Genomic DNA, 2186 nt, shown 5'->3' with positions numbered 1-2186 from the left:
TTAGAAATGGCACTATAGTATGCAGTGTTTAATAAACAGCTGTTTACTAAATTCTGCTGAGGTGAAATTTAGTGCAGTCCCGTATCGTATCGTGGCCTCTGTATCGTGATACGTATCGTGACTTTGCTGGTGATACACAGCCCTTGTGTGTGTGTGTGTGTGTGTGTGTCAAACTAATGCAGTTCTGTCTTTCCACAGGCTGGACTGTTGAGTGAAAATCCTCTGGCTGCTCTTCCTCTCCAACAATGCATTAACATGTTGGGAGAGATGTCTCAAGGTACCACACATTTGTAACAATTTGTTTGTTCCACAGTCATTTGAAACAAACACCAGATCACGAGCCGATCGCGTGCGCTGTGCAATGTGCGCGCTTCACTTTGAAACAAGCAGCGCAAGCAGACTTGATAAGTCATATTACGCTTTCGGTTTTAATTCATTTGACCGATACTTGCCAAAGCAATGGCGTGAAACACAACGTTAAAGAACTTGTTGTTATTTACTAGTTATAAGTATAAATATATATTCGGTTTATTATGAAACTGTGGCGGGACAGATTAAGCGGGCCGCCACAGTATATATATATATATATATATATATTAGTTTTTTAGTTTTTTTTTTTTAGTTTTTCATTTTAGTTTTTATTATTTTAGTATTTAAACTACATAAGTTACACATTGTCTTGGAAACTAGCTGAAAAAAACATTATTTGAAATAAAATATAATAAACTCAAACCATTTTTAAAAATGGTTCATTACTTGAAATAAAACAAGCTTTAACCCTGCTTGGTAGCAATCATTTTACTAGGCTGCAGTGCAAAGAAAAATAAAATTTTCCTGACTGGTAGCTGACTATTAACCATTAACTGACAAGTTTAGAATGTTGAATTGTTGTGTGCAGGACAGGTTTAAGCACTAAAAGGTGAAAAGACAGCAGAATTATTTGCAGTATGTACATGGTCTCAGTGTCAGTTTACATGTCTACTGATACTACTGCCAGTTTACTATCCAATTATATGCATCCCTAATGTCTATTAATTACAAAAAGTGGTATTAAAGGTGACATATCATGAAAATCTGACTTTTTCCGGTTTTAATTGCTATAAACGGGTCCCCGGTGCATTTACCAACCCAGGAAACGTGAAAAAGATTAACCCAGTAACTTTGTTTTGGTAAGCCTTTTTCAGCAAGCGTCTGAGAAAACGAGTGCGTCAGATTTCGCTCCCTTTGTGGCGTGACAAAGGGATCTTATTATAATATCACCGCCCCTTTATCTGCACGTTTCCACTTACAGTGCCGCGACAACGGTGTACCAGTTTTAGTGCCATAGCAAAAGTTCGAGCAAAGCATGTTAACTGTTCTATCGTTAGCTGCACAGACGAGCACAGAACACTATTTAGAGTCCCAGTCTCAGAGGAGACAAAAGAGCAGTGGTTTTATTTATTTACTGTATATTACGCTGCTGCCACACAGATCTAATAGTGGCGTGACAAAGGGATCTTATTATAATATCACCGCCCCTTTATCTGCACGTTTCCACTTACAGTGCCGCGACAACGGTGTACCAGTTTTAGTGCCATAGCAAAAGTTCGAGCAAAGCATGTTAACTGTTCTATCGTTAGCTGCACAGACGAGCACAGAACACTATTTAGAGTCCCAGCCTCAGAGGAGACGAGAGCAGTGGATTGATTTATTTATTTACTGTATATTACGCTGCTGCTACAAAGATCTAATATAATGCGATTTCTTTCCCAGCTGTTTACTTTCACAGACATAACCAACTGTTTTTGTAACTCATGTGTTTTTAACAAACTTTTGTGTATTTGACAGTTTAAGCGCAATAAGACATGAAGAGAACTTAGTTTAGTACTCGCATGCCGTGTGACGGCTGCTTTCTGTGCGTGTGCTTTGGTTGTGTGCGCACAGAAAACACTATCAGAAGTTCAAACTAATGTGGCTTTAAAGAGGTCTCATGATGCGATTTCAATTTTTCCTCTCTTTTGAGTGCCGCAAGCCCGCCGGACGCTCCTTCGTTGAATCCGCCGGCCGCACTGTTCTCAGGCCCACCCGCCTCTGCTCACTCAAGCCGGCCTCCGTATACTCTAGGCCGCGGCTCACTCAAGGCCGTGGTGTGTGACGCTGTTTCGTTGTGAAAGTGAAACTACTTTGTTTGGCCTTCCAAAAGAGTA

The 2186-nt window shown here is 40.1% G+C and overlaps 1 protein-coding gene across 2 annotated transcripts in view; it reads left to right on the top strand.

Moving 5' to 3' along the window:
• LOC107674651 (ribonucleoprotein PTB-binding 1-like) overlaps positions 1 to 2186 on the top strand; it is a 29547-nt gene that overhangs the window by 15420 nt on the left and 11941 nt on the right. For both annotated transcript variants that reach the window (XM_016468691.1, XM_016468690.1), the window contains exon 7: positions 199 to 277. In XM_016468691.1, coding sequence (XP_016324177.1) covers positions 199 to 277 — 79 coding nt within the window. The remainder of the gene's footprint in view (positions 1 to 198; positions 278 to 2186) is intronic.

Source organism: Sinocyclocheilus anshuiensis, unplaced genomic scaffold, assembly GCF_001515605.1.
Source record: "Sinocyclocheilus anshuiensis isolate Anshui unplaced genomic scaffold, SAMN03320099.WGS_v1.1 scaffold152, whole genome shotgun sequence".
NCBI classification, from domain to species: Eukaryota; Metazoa; Chordata; class Actinopteri; order Cypriniformes; family Cyprinidae; genus Sinocyclocheilus; species Sinocyclocheilus anshuiensis.
Note: the sequence above shows the minus strand (reverse complement) of the source record. Positions and strands in the feature narration are given on the sequence as shown.